This window comes from Trachemys scripta, chromosome 9 (genome assembly GCF_013100865.1).
Source record: "Trachemys scripta elegans isolate TJP31775 chromosome 9, CAS_Tse_1.0, whole genome shotgun sequence".
Classification (NCBI taxonomy): Eukaryota; Metazoa; Chordata; order Testudines; family Emydidae; genus Trachemys; species Trachemys scripta.
Window position 1 is genome coordinate 53,187,658 of NC_048306.1, and position 16,567 is coordinate 53,204,224.

The 16,567-nt window shown below is 42.3% G+C and overlaps 1 protein-coding gene across 1 annotated transcript in view; it reads right to left on the reverse strand.

The window, feature by feature from the left end:
- Positions 1-1,275: 1,275 nt before the first annotated feature.
- PTTG1IP (PTTG1 interacting protein) overlaps positions 1,276-16,567 on the reverse strand; it is a gene marked incomplete in the record, with an annotated part of 35,585 nt that continues 20,293 nt past the window's right edge. The window contains 5 exon segments of the mRNA XM_034781717.1: positions 1,276-3,469; positions 5,667-5,713; positions 7,061-7,126; positions 7,265-7,370; positions 10,664-10,772. Of these exon segments, the coding sequence (XP_034637608.1) occupies positions 3,426-3,469; positions 5,667-5,713; positions 7,061-7,126; positions 7,265-7,370; positions 10,664-10,772 (372 nt within the window).

Here is a 16,567-nt window from a genome sequence, read left to right on the forward strand (position 1 = left end):
GCCTGAAGTAGCATCTTTGTCATTTTCTGTGTAACTTGGCTATGTTTGCTTTCCCTTACTCTTGTTTTTGAAGCTGTGTTTTTTCTATTAAACAAACTTTGTTTTTACCCCAAGTAGTTCTCTGGTGTGCAAACACTGGAGTGTGTGCACCAAAGTGAACTGAGAACATGGGGGCTGGTTTCACACCTTTGGGGTAATGAACCAGATGGGAAAAGTCCAAGTGGCTAGTAGTTAAGAATTTGGGGTAGACAGATTTGGGGAGACCCAGGACTGAAGGGCTACTGCTGTCACCCTGGAAGGCGTAACTAGGCTGGTGGATGCCAGGGTGAGCCCTTATGGTTGTGGGCTGGCTACTGGTGTCAGGGGTCTGAACCATAGCTGCACATCACAAGGGCCCCGCAGTTACACAGTAAGCCATAAAAGAACCCCTTACCAGGGTGGGTAGACTCCCCCCACATCATAATCTCAAAGAAAGGGCAGCCCTGTTCCAGACCTCAGGCAGCAAGTGGCACTTTCATACCTGCTCTTCCTAGCCCCATATTGGGATTCAAACCCTCCCCTCCCCCCACAAAAACAAAAAACCCATGCACATATTAAGAAATTCCCAAGGTTGTGTCCAGGAACATGAAAGTCAGACAGTCTCTGTCTGACTAATAGGGGATGTGAACACCAGACCCGGAGATCCTTATCCGATAATCCCTTACCTCTGGCCTCCATACATTCAAGTCTTGGGGCTCCGTCACAACCAATTTCAGCTGCCATCATGGCATATAGGGCTCCATAGGTTTTAAGTCAGACGAGATAGGTTTACGTGGCACTGAAGGAAGGTTGCTTTATCAGAGCACTAGAATGTCTTCCAGAAGTTTCACAACCCCGACCTGTTTCTGACACTTCCAAATTAAGACTCATTGCACTGAATTATAGCACAAGACAGTGGAAGCTTTCAATTATTCTTCCTAGCAGCAAGTGACAGAGCTTTTCCAAAGCACTGTCACTTTGTTGAGGGCAGCAGCAGATGATTCTTTTGTTAAGATATCACACCTGACCCTGCTGCACCCAGCAACTAGCTTTTCACTAACAAGAGCGGGGTTAGGGTAATTTAGGGTTGTATATTTTAGACTATTCAAGAACGATGCTCCTTTTCACCAAACATGTATACATCTAAATAAGCCAGAGAACATCAACCTCCTTTTCTTTAATATGCCATTTTAAAGAGGGCAATACCAAAAGGAGCACTGTAGTTTATCATAAAGAAAAAACACATATGGCACACTATTTATACTTACTAAATCTGTTTATTTAGCATTAGCCCAAGTAATGCATTTAAATATTAGCTATAGGTTCCTTGCCTAAAGTTGTCTGCAAACTGCTGAAAGGAAGGCAGAAAAAAAAAGTGTACAGATTAAAGACTATATGCAAGTTTCTTGTGCCCATTATGTCCAGTGTTAGTGGAAGTGAAATCACATCTTACTAGTATGTAGAAGAGCTTGACACAGCTCAGCGCTACTGTGCACTTCAAGCCCATCAACGTCCATAAGGTTTTATACACGATGGATTAGTTTTGAAAGTCTGTTTGAAGTTCAGCTCCAAGGTTTGGCTTTTATGTTGTTCTAGGAGACCAGAGAGCCATAAGAGTGTGACATTACGACAAAGTGTTTTAAGAAGTCCCCAGCAATATTACAAGATCCCAGATGTACTGAAATATCCTCCAGGTTAGTTTTTAGAAGTCTGCAGGGAAAGGGATCCCAAGTTACCATTCTAACAGGCAGAATTTTCAGGGAAGACATGTCTTACTCAAAAGACTTTACACAGTATTATACACAAAAATGGCTCCCCTGGAAAACAAAATTGATATTTCAACATTCATCAAAATGTTTATGACTGGTTTGTATATTAATTGACACTTGGCCCCTGACTTGAGAAAATTCTGAGATGGTCTAGAATGTAACAATGAATGGTACCACCATTTGTTTTTGTTTCATGTGCCCAAAACACTTTCAAACATTTCAAAAAATCAAGCTGCCTCGCCTGTTCAGAAGTGTGCGTCAGAGAAAAACAGCAACTGCTTCCAGCTGTCTGCTCTCAATGTTGTCAGTTATTTGATATATTTTGAGTGTTTCATAGAAGACTAAAACTCATCCCCTATAAGCTGTTTTCATCCCATCTTTCCACTTCTCTATGGCATTTAACACATAGATTAGTAACTATGATAGCACCTAAGGCACCAGGCAACATTCCAGGCTGCTGTGCCTAGGACAATGCAGAACTACCTGAAAAGCTGGCTACTGCACTTACACGTGCAAGGACAGCAGATTATATTAAATGCAGAGCATAGGCCACATTGCAGCTCAACCAAAAGGCTTCACAGTTGCTTCTGCTGTATGAAAGCCTTTTCATACTTCTGACCGTTTGGTTATTAGAAAATTCTTTTAGAGATTATATACTGCGTCAGCTATAGCATGGGTTTGCCAACACATTTTGAAAACAAATTATACTTTGCACTGAAGCAAAAGTCAATCAATCAGGCTTAGAGTAATCAAATCAATATTGCTGAAGCTTTACAGTCTATTTATAATTTTATCTAATGGATCAAAATACTAGTATTACATCTAAGTGTTATATTATTACAAAATATCAGTCTTGAATTACTTTTATTATTACAGGAGAAGTTATAGAAAGGCACAGAGGTAGGATAGACTTTTAAACAAAATAATTTCTGAAAGGAGAATTACTTGCACTTCTCAATGAGTAGATGCTCAGACTAAACTCCCTTCCCCCTCCTCAGAATAATTAAAAAAAACTTACACAAATTGAAAGAATAGCTGAGTAATACACAACTGTACAGGCACATCAAGTGACACAGTTAAGGCCTTGATGATCTAAGAAGTTTTCTTTTATTCATCTATCCTGATATTCTGAATTGCTGCTATACCTTACGTAGGACCAAACTACCTCCCACCCTGCCCCAGTCCTGCTCTGCCCTCAGATTTAAAGCTTTACTTTATTTGGTGAATAAGAAAGGAGTAGGGCAGAAGGGCAAGACTGGTTCAATGAGCAGTTCTTTGAAGCCATTGCATTACCAAGCATCTGGCAAGTCAGACAACAGAAATAGCAAATGGACTCCCAGACAATGCTGCACAGTCTGTTGAGCTGTGTTAGAATGTCTTGAGGTAAAATCAGGTTCTTTCTGATTCAGTCTCGCTGTTCATAATAGCTCATTGGGATTACAGTAGGCTCTGTCCCAAGTTAGCACAAAGCTTTCTACTGAAGCACGACAGTCTTTGGCAATTTAAGGCTATCGCAGCATCTCAGTAATTTTATTTTTTTGGTGTTTGGAATACAAAGTCTCTAAGCCTATACTGTAAAGCTGCAGTTGGCAAAGGTAGAAGAGCTTTGGTGTTGCGTGGTATTTCTAGGGAGACCAGTTAGTTTTCAAATTTGGCGTAAGGGTTGTCTTCCTTAAACAAGCCTGAAAAGAAAAAAGCTCCAGTTAGAGTAATACATTTCAGGATTGGAAGGGAAGTGGGGGCGGGAGAAGAGTAGACAAGTTGAGTGCACTCTGATCTTAGAAATAAATCAAGCTTTTCTTCACTCAGTACCAAGTCTGCTTTTGGTCACTTATGCAAGTGTTATGACTCAGTACACAGTTTCCCTCCCATCTTTAAAGGTTGAGAGCCCCCAAAGGTATTTAGGAGCCTAACTCCTATTGAGTTCAATGGAAATTGGGTGTGTAAATACCTCTGAGGTTCTGAGCATGACTGTACGGGCTTGATTTTCAAAAGGGACTTAATTACTTGCACTGCAAATGCTATCATTTAGTTATACAATTGTGCTCACAAATCAGGTAGACATTGAAGTGGTAGCACTTATATCCAAAACAATGAACGCTGCATTTAAGTATTTCTGCTCTGCAAGTCTAACAGAACCCAATTCCATCCTAAGATGTTTGTGTAAAGCAGTGGCAAATTTCTCCTTAAACAAAACAAAAAAAAAGACAGAAAGGGCAGTCATGTATTGGCTCTTTCCTCTTTAAAAGATGTTTAAGAAAACAACTGGAAGTCCAAGCATAGGGCCGATCAAAGTGTTTTTTTGGTAAAGGTTGGAATTAAAGGAAGAAGTGTGTTCTGAATGAGAGGTCTGGCTAAATGAAAGCTGCAGTAATTCTCCTCACCCACTTTCCTGAAAGATGTAAAAGGAAAAGTCTGCACACAAGCTCTGCATTGTTAACCTTTCATAGACAGCTGGAAGGAGTCACCAGCTCTACCACAGCCCCTTCCCAAAGGCTGTCAGGCTGCTGTGCCCCCAAGGCTTCTTTCTCCAAAGCAGCCAGCACCAGTTCCCCCACCATCCCTAATCATAGGAAGACAGAGCACAGTGAGTGTAACAGAAGAGAGCTGCTCACATCCTGGGAGCTGTGCAGCAGGGCTTTGGACCAGGCCAGAGCATGAAGACAGCACAGACTTCCTCATGGCAATAGCTACTGGCTAAGCAGAGCCTTCCGGTTCCTCTCCTTCCCCAAAAGCATCAGGCCCAGCAGCCTCATCAATTCTTCCCTCACTCCACAAGAGGAATGGGGACAGCAGGCAAGAGGACTTAGTAGAAGACAGTTTAAGTCCTCATATCCACAGAGTTCATCCTCTACACTTCAACATCAGCTACAAGTAAGGGCAAGTCAAGGCCTTTCAGCCTCCTCTCTGTGGCTGACTAAGAGGGACCCACGCAGGGCCCAGTGGCTTTCTCTGCCCACCCCACCCAAGGGCAGCAACTTGAACAGCAGGCTGTGAAGGCAACTCTGAAACATGGACTCAAGGTATTTGTTTATTCTGCTGCCATTGGCTGCTGCTCCCTCAACTGCCCAACCTCACTCTCTCAGATTATGGCCCTCACCCTCCTCTCACCTCCTTTCACCCACTCCAGGATCTCTTCCCTCACTTTGGCCCCAAGGAACCCCTCCAAAGAGGGAATAAGACACACGGCACAAGAGGATGAAAGCTTGATGTCACCTGCTCCCTTTGGGCCAGGCTGTGAGCCACATACTCTCACTGGGTACACTGTTACTCACATGCGCATTTGGCCTGGAGTCAATCAGCTGCAATCTCAGTCTCTGCTAAACCCACTGCACATCTCACACAGTGGCCAGAGATGACCACTGAATAAATTCCCCCACATGCAGCCAGTTCCCCGACAGCCCCCAACCTCACTGCAGGTGAAGAATCTGACCCTACAGAATTATTGTGGAGTAAGGTGCCACTTCTTGAAGGAAGAGTATCTGGCCCATTGGCTTGACAAGTTGTATCCTTTGGCTTGCGTTATTTTTAATCATGCATCCTGCCTGGAATCTCAGAGCTTCCTCCTCACCTTTGTTTTGTCAGATTTCAATTAAACCCCAGGAAAGCAGAAAAAGCAACATACAGAACAAGCTGACCTGCGTTCCTATCTGGCACTGTGGAAGGGCTGTGTCTGAAGTGTTCACTGTATCTGCATTGTTGTGTTCCTCCCTAAAGTGCAACTGATCATTTGGTGGTAGGGAAGACAATGGTTTGTCTTAGTCTTCCCCACTAGTCATGCAGTCAATGTTTTGTTTATAGCAAGGTATAAGTACTATAGTGCAATACATGGATTTGAAGAATTGCTTGAAAAAGAAAGTCACTTCTCATGACTTTTACCATATTTTTTCCGGATTTCATCATGTCGAGATTTCATCTCAGCTCTCCTACAAAAAAAATTAAATAAGACTTTAAAAAAAAAGGAAGTGTAAGGTAATGAAGTTATCTGTCTCTTCCTATACTTTTTCCTCCGAAGTACCCGTTTCTGGAGCCAACATACATGGGGGGAGGGATAGCTCAGTGGTTTGAGCATTGGCCTGCTAAACCCAGGGTTGTGATTTTAATCCTTGAGGGAGCCACTTAGGGATCTGGGGCAAAATCAGTACTTGGTCCTGCTAGTAAAGGCAGGGGGCTGGACTTGATGACCTTTCAGGGTCCCTTCCAGTTTGATGAGATAATATATGGAGATATACCTATTTATTTATAGTTATACATAGGATTAGACGGTTACCAGTCTGCATACAGGTTGTGTTTCCCTGCCCCCAAAAAGGCCTTCATGAGGAAAAAAAAAAAAAAAAAAAATCAAATGCAGCAACCCAGGACTCAAGTGGAAACCTATCAGAAATAGTTACAGTACAAACAACAGATTATAAAAAAAACTGTTAAAAGAACTAAGTATGCAGTGTTGCTGTAGCCATTGGTCCCAGGATGTTGTAGCAGTTGGGTCCCAGGAATTAGGAAGACAAGGTGGGTGAGGTAGTATCTTTTACAGGATCAGCTTCTGTTTGTGAGACAGATCTGTGTAAGCTCAAAAGCTTTTCTCTCACCAACAGTTGGTCCAATAAAAGATATTACCTCACCTACCTTGTCTCTCTAAAAGGAACTAACTGTTTCACGTTCTAATGAGTTAGTATGTTAAATCAATGTTTTCAAATCTTCAAGTTTATGTATCTTGACAACATACTTTTAATTTAACAAGTTCATCCAGTCATCTATGGAAATAGTAGTCTCCAGAGATGCTTGATAATATTACATTAAGATTAAAGCATTAACCAGAAGAACAGGGCCTCACTAATGAAATTTACACACACAATACACAGAATTTTTGTAATCCAGTTGCACAGATTGCTGGTTGGAAGTAAGTCATATGTCCCTTTGAGACCTAGCACTGGGAAGCATTTTTAGGTTCTCCAATGGCTAAGTACTCCCACTGCTGTCACCAAAGGAACCCCTCATCTTATTGCCCATGGGGATGTTGAGATTGAGTCTGGATGCGGATACCTAGGACTGTGTACGTGATGGTACATTTAAATTACCAACTACCCCATGTTATTAGGAGCCCGGTAAATATACAGGAGATCAATATTTTACAATTTGAGCAAGACTGAACTATAGCATCCCACTTCTACAATATCAAGACAGAGATGTGTTGATCTGTTTACAGAAAGTTATTTTAAGCAGAAGATGACCCATTTCTGCCTTCTCCATCCCATTACCTCACATTGAGTACTCACCTCTCTTCTTGCCGTACTCTCCTCTGTTCCCGCTCTCTGGCAGCTTTTTCATCCTCTTTGTCTGGCCTGACAGGAATAATAGAGACTGTCTTAAACAACCATCAACAGACTCTGTTTGGCATTCACCAGGGTGTGGGCATCTAATTAAGTTTTGTAACTTTCTAAAAGTGTTGTACAGTAGGGATTAGACTTTCAGATACTTGCTTTTTGCTCTTCTTTTTTCTGCAACAGCAGTAGCAGCAGATGCAGAGAGCAACAAGGATCACTCCTCCTACCACAGACATTGTGATGATCAAGGCTTCAAAGTTCACTGAGAGTCAAACAAAACATTTATAAGTACAAAAGCGTATGAAGATGTTAAGAAAGTGAGAATTACAATCTTGAGGTCTTTGAGTTATGACACAGAAGCCATTGTTTTCTGGAAGCTTAGTTGCGTTTAAAAAGTCAGAAATATTAGCTTGACCCATTTATTTCAATTTTTTTGTTTTGTTTTCTCCTGTAGAAAGCAGTACAGATATTACAGTCAACGACAATCATCCCAAGCTGGAAGACTACCACAGTACAGGGGTGTTATACAATTAATTGATGCATAACTTAGGGTTGCCAACCCTCCAGGAATTTAAAGATTAATCTTTAACTAAAGATTATGTCATCCAACAAAACCTCCAGGAATATGGCCAACCAAAACTGGCAACCCTAGCATAACTGTACACTTTAGATACTAGCTATTACTGCACCTATCAAGAACTTGCAAAGACACTGATGTGTTCTGAGATGTTAGACAATGATTCCTGTAGAAATAATTACCAGCTAGTTGGTATGCTCGTAAGGTGAGGCAATTTAAATACAACTTGATATCAAAGTCATTGATGTTGCTATAACTTACTTGAAAAATTGCAATAGCACAAATTTTAAAGTTAGAATTTATAGCTAAATTATAAAAGCAGTTTTAAGCAGTCTTATTTCAGTCATACGACTGGTAGGGTGTCTTATTTAAGACGTTCTGTAAGCAGACAACAAAACATCAACATTTTCCAGATCTCTATCATCCTGTCAGTTGCTCAAGGCAAATATAACTAGCTGGAAAGCTCAGACTGATTGTTCAGATATGTTTTTTAGAAACTGGAATTTCATCAGCAGATTAAATCATTTAATGCAGGGGTTCTCAATTTTTTTTTCTTTCTGAGGTTCCCCCAAACATGCTAAAAAACTCCATGGTCCACCTGTGCCACAACTAGTTTTCTACTTATAAAAGCCAGGGCTGGCGTTAAGGGCAAGCAGTGCAATTGCCACAGGACTCCCACGAAGCAAAGTTGCTCAGGCTTTGGCTTCAGCCCCCGGTGGCGGGGCTCAGGGCCCCGGGCTTCAGTTCCATGCAGCGGGGCTTCAGCGTTCTGCCCTGGGGCCCAGTGAGTCTAACACTGACCCTGCTTGGCGGACCGCCTGAAACCTGTTCGAGTCCCTCTCCCCCACCCCACCTCCCGGGGGGGCCCGGACCACTGGTTGAGAACCACTGATTTCATATGTTTCAATTAAATATCCCTCAAGATTAATTTAGCAGAAATATCCTTCTTATTTTTAATTCAGGCTAATTTCTTACTGATAGTCTTCCCAAGAACTCTGGACAATGCCATTTCAGAGGTGGGCCAAGGAGACAGTGTACCACAAGCTGGCATTGAGCTCTAACATGCAAGCCCAGATCGGAGGTCCATTCGCTCACCTTTAAGTGTATTACCTAAAACAGGATCAGACTTCAGTGGCAGAGCTTTTGGACCTAACTGAAATTGAAACACCTGCATGAAATTCACCCCTGCTCAGAACTCATCAAAAGTTAATATCAGTCACTGTTTGCCAGGCTCTGCCCTCATCGCCTTTTATTATACCCTCAAAGTTTGTAAGCCAGTGCTCGAGATATTATGGTTGTGATTCCATATCTGTATCAGGCAGGAAAGAGTCAATTTGCCTTCGTTTTTCCACTCTATGCTGTAAAGTTTTACTGTTTAACTATCCCCATCAGGAGTAAATGGAATTCGATGTACCACACCTACTACGCAACTGCCAAAGATCAGAGCTGTACAAATCAGACTCAGGAAGGGACACAATGTTTTGTCCCTTAATGCAAGTGATTAGAAGGTAGGGAACAGTCCTTGGAGAACACCCTGTTAGAATTTAGGAAAATTGTGTAAACATTTCTTTATTAGGATTCCCTGTATGCTTAGCATTTTATTCATGGCCAAGACAGATGCCTCCCATGAGGCTGGTGACAACAGAAACCAATACACAACAAATGAGCACTATGTTCTAAAGGAGCAAAAAACATCTAACAAGGCACTTCAGTTCCTTCAAGGAAATTTAATGTAACAGCGAATAGCTCTTTACGTAACCACTACTAAAACATTAATAAAGACAAAGGCAAAGGCTTATAAGACAAGAGACTCAGAGAGCAAACCTAGATCAGCCACGTTTGGGTTCACTGGGCAATGCAGAGGCAACGCATCTTTGTCTTTCTCCTCAAGACTGCTGCATTTATAGACTCAAGGCCAGAAGGGACTATTATGATCATCTAGTCTGCCCAGCATAGCATAAGCCAGAGAATTTCACCCCATAATTCCTCCATCTAACTCAATAGATAGTTGAGCTAGAGCATCTTTTAGACAGCTATCCAGGCTCATTTTAAAGAATGAATTCTGCTATGACCTTTAATGAAGAGATCCCTACCATATACTATGACACAAAAGGGAGGAGAAGCCATTCTTAAAGCTTGTACAGCTCCAAATACCTGCAGATGTGCCACATCATTCCCTTGGTTAAACAGGCCAGCCCAATGCATAAAGGGCAGGAAGAGAGGCTTGCACCCACAGGAACGGGAGGCTGAAATACTGTGGATCCCATATCAGACATATATAGCAGTTCAGGTAATATCTTTTATTGGACCAACTTCTGTTGGTTAAAGAGAATTTGTTCTAGAATATGGTCTTGTTCAGCCACAAATTACTGGGCTAAATGGGCAATCACAAAGTGAAGTTCTATGACTAGTGCTATACAGGAGATCAAACCAGATACTAGTAAAGGTCTTTTCTGGCCTTAAAAAAAAAAAAGTAAGTATAGATGGTATGTCACCATTCATCTTGCAATATTAGCTGTATGTTACTCTTCTGCTCTTCACAATGCAAGAGGACAATGTGGCCCCTGTTTCCAGATTGTAGCCTGTGGACCACCAGTAGTATAGCAAGCATTTGCTGATGTTCTACAGAGACCTGGTTCTTCTTGTTTCCGGCCCCTAAACCATATGAAGTTACTATCACATTAAAGGCTTTCCAAATACTACTTTTCTATGTAGGTAGGTAGTCACATGAGTTATTCTATTGGCAGCAGAAAAGGAGGTGGTCCAGAACACACAGCATTAAGATGTGGTATTTGAGAATGCTTGATATAGCTAGGATCTCTGTTAAAACATAGTGGCATCACACTAGAGAAACTTGGGGAAAAGTTCCTTCTCTTACATCCAGTGTACAAACAACAAAGGCTGTGGAATTGATAAGGTGCCATGCATTTTTAATTACTGTACATTTTCCACAAAATCACTAAGTAAAATCCACTTACCCCAGCAGACTCCCCAGCGTGCAGAACTCAACTCACAGAGAGAACGAGGCGGGAAAAGGTTTTTAACTGGATAATCCATGCATTTCTTGTTGCTGCTGCACCAGAGACACTGAAAGAGAAGCAAAGCAAGTGAGATGGAAGTGCAAGATTATTTGAGTGCAATGATACTATTAGGGAGCAAAGGCTATTCAAGCTAAGAGCATTGTGAAGAGCCAGGCAAGTTTACAAACTACAATGCATGACATGCTTTACCATATTCCAATATATTCAAGGGCACAGGGCTGATGAGAGTAATCTGTATTTGACTACAGATAGTTAAGGTGATTGCTACGGTTAAGTGTTAGGTTACATTGTGCTGGGGATATACAGAATAGCAGATTCCTGAGGCATGGTGAAAGCTCAATATCTGCATTTTTGAAAAAGAAGTTTGCAAGTCATGAATGTCATGCTTTGCTGCTGGTATTTGTTGGTATGAAAGTGTGCCTCAACTAAGGCTGTCCAGAAACAAGCTTTTTAAATAGCTATGGGTTTATAATAGTTACAGTACATTTTTGTAAGATAAAGGCTAAAATCTGCTTCCTATATGAAGGTTGTTGAATAAATAAGGGAGGAAACTTTGTAAACAAATGGAAATGTCGCTCTAAGTCAGGACTTAGACTTAGTTCGGCAAGTCAACTTTTAATATGCAACGTTTGTACTTTTCATCCCAAAGCAAATATGAGTGAAAGCAAGCCACTGATTTTCATACCAAACATAAGGGTGTTACAAAGCATTTTCCCTGGAGCCTACGGGGAATGTTATCATTAGAACCCTTAAAATGCAAATAATCAGTGTCAACAGTAGACAGTAATGCAAAGGCTTTCTGGACTACAAGGCTAAATAGTTTCATGAGCAAAGCATTCAATAACTATTACAGAACCAGGGAAATATGAAAGGTTAGTGTCCACCCTAGCTAATTTTTCTTTGATCAGATTCAGTGTCTTCACATACAGTACTCCCCCTCAACTATCACAGGATTGGGGGAAGTAGTTCTTGAAGTTTCTCTACAGGTCTTGGCACAGCTCTTCGAAGCAGAAGTTTGTGGGAGTTGCTGTTGGAGATGCTGAAGCAAAGTGGAGATTTACAAGTTGTTTTTTAAAAGGACAAAAAAAGAGGCCTCAGGGTTGCTCACACTACCTCATAAAATGGGAGCCATACGCTCAGGATTACAGCAGCTGCAGTAGCTCCAGACAAGAAAGGAATCAGGACTACGGGACAGAGCAATCATGGTACAGTGAACAGAAAGAGCACGCAGCAATGCATTCAGAAACCTGGAGATTAAAGTAATGGGCTGTAATACTGGCCTAATTTCGGTTGTTGGGTTTAGTACGTGGGTGCTGGTGGTTTATGCTATACATTAAGTCAGACTAAATGATCTGATGGTCCTTTCTGGCCTTAAACTCAGTGACTAAGTGCTCCTTATTTATCTACAGCTTTGGGGGGTTCTGTTAAGTAAGATGTGCACATACCTAGAGTAACTCTTAGTATAACATACATCCTCCCTTCCCCTGCATCCTTTACCCATCACTGTTGCATCTTGTCTTGTATTTAGATGAGCTCTTTGGCAAAGGAACTTGCCTTTTTTGTTTGTTGAGGTGAAGACCTAAGTGTGCTGGGTTCTTAACATTTATAGTGCAGGATAGACCAAATGAGCCAATGGAGCTGTGCCACCTATGCTTTTGGCCTATGGTAGCACTAGTATACCAGCAAAAACAACTATAGGACTTGGTCTGAGCCAATGTGGTTATGCTGGTAGTTTGAATTCTTGTGAAACAGGAAGCATGTGAGTGGGCAGTGTTTTACAGGTGCTTTGGGGAGGAAAGGGGATGTATGACTGTCCTCTTTTCCCCTAGCCCCAATGGAAGCACAGTGACTAGAAGTGGCATCATGGAGTTGCAGGTTTTCTACAGTGTAGTCAAGGTCTAAGATGACAGTTTCAAAAACATCTGGAGCTGTAGTATAGCCAGATCCTTGTCTGACAGAACCTTTAACTGAAGGTAAAATTTAGCCCTACAACTGGAACTTGAACAAGTTTGTTGACATTAAGACCAAGGTTTGAAAAGTTTTCACAGCTACCACTCACACCAATATCTCCACCACCTCTACCCAAGACTACACCTATTTATACTGTTTGATGGGGGAATGGAAGATATGGGAATCAAGTCTGTCCTGCCATCCACCTATCAAATCTAACCCAAATGTCATTCCAAAACACCCAGTTAGTAAATTCTGGGCACCAATTGGTATCTCCTCATATAGGAGCTAGCCAGTTAGTTGTACAATGCTTTCATAATTCTCCCTTGTAGAGAAAAAAAATGCTGTGTTCAAGATAATTAACTATCGTGTTCTTGTTCAGTCTTACGATCCTAGAACAACGGGCAATACAGTTAAAGACTTGAGCACTCACAAGATTATCATCTGATTTGAGGCTGGTATGAGAAGTGTATCACATGAGGAGTTTAAGGAGAAGCTTATCAAAGATTTGATTACCAGTATCAGGAAATACTCAGGCACAGTGATGCAGGTTAGAATTACTGACCTCTCACATACTCCAGATAAATGAAGCTTTCTTGCTTTACCAGATATAATTAGTGATGGAAATTGATCGTAGGGCTGCATCAGGACTGGACTGTGACAGCAAAGTGAATTTTTCCAGCAGTTAACTGTATTGTAAAGAAGCTCTAAAGCTGATTTCCAGTGTAATCTAGATGAGTTGATTTTTATTGTTTTTATGCAATGCAAGTGTCAGCATTGTTATGCCCAGTGTTATTCTAAGCCTCTTGGGATATAGTATTTTAGGTTGATTTCCCACAATATCCTCAGCTCAAAAGCTGGGTTATATCAGAGATGCAGTTTATTAGGCAGAGCGTGAGAACAATTGACCCATAACATTACTGAGGGTTAGGGGGGAAAACTCTCTTCATTGCCGTTTCAGTGACCTCTTAGGGTCTGTCTACAGTGCAGTGGGGAGGCAGGATGGCAGCACATGTAGGCGTACCTCCCTAGCTTCGATCGAGCTAGCTTGCTAAAAATAGCAGTGAAGTCACACCAGAACAGGTGGTGGTGTGGGCTAGTCACCTGACCACCCAAATATATAATCAGGGTCACAGGTGGGCTTGTGGCTAGTCTAAGCCACTGTACCTTCACTGCTACTTTTTAGTGAACTAGCCTGATGAAAGCTAGGATGGGTACACCTACAGGTGCTCTCATCACATCTCCCGACTACAGTGTAGCCAGACCCTTAGCTGTTCATAAAGGAAGCACAACTCCTTCCAGAAAGAAATAAAGGATTTAAATTCATTATATGATATTATATTCTTCAGAACATGGAAGCCACAGGATGGCAGAGTAGTTCTGGTAAACCTCCGTAATCCAGAGGTGGGGTTTAGAATAGTCTGCCTTTCATGAAAGCCAGGGGCAGAATCTCAGAAGCAACTAGACATTTTTCTTAAAAGAAATTCAACATAATTGTCTCCCAGAACACAGCTGAGTGGAACCTATGCATGCTGACCCAGTCACGTGTTAGGGGTATTAACCTTTGTCACCTGGAGGTCAGGTGACTGGAGCCCGGAAATAGGATTGAGTTTCTTCCCATCACTCCTCTGTCACCCCTTTATCAGAGGAGTTATCTTCTGGTGGGGGACTTTCCCTCTGTTTCCATCAAGTCAACTAAAATTGGTACTGGGCAAAACATGCTACATGTTGTGCACAACAAGGACTCTTCAGAGGGGTGACAAGCTTTCAACAGCAACTGAAGATGTTGGAGGGACTTCACAGGCTAAGGACACTACTGTTGCAGTCTCAATAGAAGTCTGGCTTGATCTAACTAAATAATCAGAGCCACACAAAAACAAAGCCAAGACAGTGCAAAGAAGCCATGGTATTTTTCCATTATCCCCACTGATGCCACAAAGTTCTAGGGTAAATCTATATTGTGGAAGAAGCAGAAACAGGGCTGATGGAATGTAATCCTGAACTCCTTATTATAAAAGGATTAACAGATCCAGATTTCTATTTCTATTCCTATTCAAAGTTTGTAAAAAAGGTTATGTCAGTTTACTGGATCAAAAAAGAGAGAAGATTGTGTAAGTAGTGGAAGACATGATAGCTTTGAATTCAAAGCTATCCTTTTTATAAGACCTACAATTCCTGCATAGCCAGCTCAGCATCAATTGAGCATATTTTGAATACATAGGTTTGGCTTGGTTGGAACTTTGTAATAGACTAGATGCTGAAGAAAAAAAAAAAAAAAAAAATCAAGCGTTAGAGTTTCAAGAGAAGATACAAGAGAGTGGAAGGCCCAGTTAGACTAAGGACTCAACTGTATTCTACTCAGAAATGTCCCAAATGGAAAGCTTGCAATGTGCCTTTCTAGCCATGAAGAATAAACTTGTTTTTGTGTTTACTGTTTCATTTAATAGAACACTGGAGGCTCTCTCAATTTCTCACTTTCCCACAGTTAGGGAACATTACAACTCTGAATTTGAGCTCAGAACTGACTGGTATAAGGGACAACTTCATACCTATAAATCTATTGTTTTCCCTAGCTTTAGAGCCACTAAGTTTCACCTATCTGCACCAACATCCACCTTCATCAGATAAGCAGGTACAAATTCAGAGACATGTTAACTCTGAATTTCTCAGCAAGCCAATTTAAAATCAGAGCCCTGACAGTAGACAGTTAGGCCTGGTCTACACTACGGGTTTAGGTCGACTTTAGCAGCGTTAAACCGAATTAAGCCTGGACACGTCCACACAACGAGGCCCTTTCTTTCGACTTAAAGGGCCCTTTAAACCGGTTTCTTTACACCACCTCCGACGAGGGGATTAGCGATAAAACCGGCCTTTGCGGGTCGGAATTGGGGTAGTGTGGACGGAATTCGATGTTATTGGCCTCCGGGAGCTATCCCACAGTGCTTCATTGTGACCGCTCTGGACAGCGCTCTCAACTCAGATGCACTGACCAGGTAGACAGGAAAAGACCCGCGAAGGTTTGAATTTCATTTCCTGTTTGCCCAGCGTGGAGAGCACAGGTGACCACGCAGAGCTCATCAGCACAGGTAACCGTCATGGAGTCCTCCCAGGATCGCAAAAGAGCTCCAGCATGGACCGAACGGGAGGTACGAGATCTGCTCGCCATATGGGGAGATGAAGCAGTGATAGCTGAACTCCGTAGCAGTAAAAGAAATGGAAAAGTATTAGAAAAGATCTCCAAGGCCATGAAGGACCGAGGCCATAACAGGGACACACAGCAGTGCCGCGTGAAAATTAAGGAGCTACGGCAAGCCTACCACAAAGCCAGAGAAGCAAACGGAAGGTCCGGGGCAGAGCCGCAAACTTGCCGCTACTACGCGGAGCTGCATGCGATCCTAGGGGGTGCAGCCACCACTACCCCAACTGTGTGCTATGACTCTCTCACTGGAGAAACACACAGGGAAGACGGTTCGGGGAACGAGGAAGATGACGATGGAGGTACTGTAGGTAGCTCACAGCAGCAAGGAAGCGGAGAAACCGGTTTCCCCAACAGCCAGGATATGTTTGTGACACTGGACCTGGAACCAGTAACCCCCGAACTCACCCAAGACCCTCAGGGCACACAGGAGACCTCTGGTGAGTGTAACTTTGTAAATATTTGTAAACATTACAAAAAAAAAGCAAGCAAGTCTGTTAACGTGTATGGGGATGGAGCGGAAATCCTCCAGGGACATCTCCAGAAAGCTCTCCTGGTTGAAATGGGGTGATTTTATTAAGGGGGACATTCAGAGGCGCCCGTTCCTGCTATTCGGACCAGAAATGTTCCCCGCTGTTAACCACGCGGTGGGGGGGAGGGGTGAAGTGATCATCCCAGAGAATCGTGTGTGTGTG